The sequence below is a fragment of the Sphaeroforma arctica genome (assembly GCF_001186125.1).
Source record: "Sphaeroforma arctica JP610 unplaced genomic scaffold supercont1.5802, whole genome shotgun sequence".
Taxonomy (NCBI): domain Eukaryota; class Ichthyosporea; order Ichthyophonida; genus Sphaeroforma; species Sphaeroforma arctica.
This window is the reverse complement of record NW_014034756.1, coordinates 1-1,843: the sequence shown is the minus strand read 5'-3', so window position 1 is coordinate 1,843 and position 1,843 is coordinate 1. Positions and strand designations below refer to the sequence as shown.

Below are 1,843 nucleotides of genomic sequence, written 5' to 3'. Positions count from 1 at the left end.
CATGACTCTCTCGAATTGTCCTGACGAGTAAAATCTCTTGTTCTAGAAAAATCATCATAATTTAGCCACAAATTTTCTATATTTCCTATTTACTATATATTTATATATATATATATATTATGTGTGTGAACTGTTGTCAGTGTTCTGGGCCAAACTGTATGCTACGATTGTATTGCATACTGTGGATCGGATACAAATTTATGCGTGCAAGCCGATTGGTAGCCAAGGCACAACTTGTGAACGACATACAGCTCGTTATACGTATTCGTGTCATATTGCTCATGATATTATATAAATATTTACTAAATACCTGTACTATGGTAGTGTATACTTACTTATTAGCTCAATGATGCTCGATTGCGGTCAAGACCCGACTGGAAGCTAGACCTACGCTACATGTTGTGCGAAGGGCACAACTTATCATAAACTTCTAAACCCTAAAACAGACTTTGCCAACAATATGTTCTCTGTGAAGTAGGTAAACACGGGGATTCTGATCACTGCCATAGTTAGCCTACAAGGACTTAGCTACACCTCTCTCAGCCCTTTTGCACTGTGCGCAATTTTCCTACACCTTTCTCTGCACCTGTTCTCATATACCTACATCGTTGTGCTCGCCACTTCAGTGATGATCGGCAACCGGAGGTGTTTAAAGCCAAACTGGAGACTACGCTGAACATCGGGTCGATTAGTTTTGGAGACAATCGACCGAAGTGTCTGATTGTGGACGAGATAGACGGGGCACATGCGGTAAGCCGATCTGCTATTTATAGAACAGTTTACGTTGGCTGGTAATAGTTTATATCACATTTATGATTGGTTGATAATATATTTGATGCTTTGGGGATCGATTAGTTTTGGGAAAAACCCACTGAATTGTCTGATTTTAGACGATATAGACGAGGTACACGTGGGTCCCTGGAATTATTTGTGTAGCTTTCATTGGTTGATAACAGTCTACACCAGATACAGTTGATTTCATTGGTTGATAACAGTCTACACCAGATGCAATTGATTTCGTTGGTTGATAACAGTCTACACCATATTTAATTGATTTCATTGGTTGATACAGTTTACATCAATTGGCTGATAACAGTCTACACCAGATATAACTGATTCCATTGGTTGGTAATAGTCTACACCAGATATAATTGATCGTTATTATAATTGAAGCCTTTGTTTTTATTGATTATTAGTACCGTTGATATTTGCAAGTACCAGTTAAAAACACCGCGTTATTGAGTGCTATCAATAGCAGCCAATAACACATTCTTCAATTAGCATCTCTGACATCTCTTGGAATAGGGCGCCGTCAAACACCTGGTCAATCGGCTCAATGAGATCCCAACTAAGAAAACTAAGGCGAAGAAGTCGAAAAGTAAGTGAAATGTCAGCAGTACACGTATAAGGTCGTTATAGATGCAGATATGATCTATTTTTAGCTTTGATACAGATGCAGATATGTTCCATTTTTAGCCTTGGTTGATACTGTAGTTTGATTGGCCGTCTATGTAAATTTCAGTCTTTTTGTCCGATTGTCCCTGGCAACCAATACATATCGCCGTGGATGTTCTATTTTTAGCATAATCTATTATTAGCAAATTCTTGTACCACATATATATTCCATTTACAACTTACTTTTCGGATCGATTTGATGCACTGTTCGTAGAGTTGCGATGGGTGTTAATTCGAAGTAATATGTACATCCACATTGCTTATACCACACAAAAATTTCTTAATTGCAGATAAAATTAAGGGGCACCTCCGAAGACCCATCATATGCATCTGTAACAACCTGTAAGTGGTGTTGTCATGACTACTAGTCAGCATGTGTACATTTTTT

General features: G+C 38.1%; 1 protein-coding gene across 1 annotated transcript; it reads left to right on the top strand.

The window, feature by feature from the left end:
- Positions 1–460: 460 nt before the first annotated feature.
- Positions 461–1,378, top strand: SARC_15237 (hypothetical protein; the record flags this gene model as incomplete). The annotated part of the gene is made up of 3 exons (XM_014290639.1): positions 461–474; positions 627–750; positions 1,306–1,378. Coding segments are annotated over 3 exons (211 nt in total), but the record flags the coding sequence as incomplete, so codon positions are not given.
- Between the last annotated feature and the right edge of the window lie 465 nt (positions 1,379–1,843).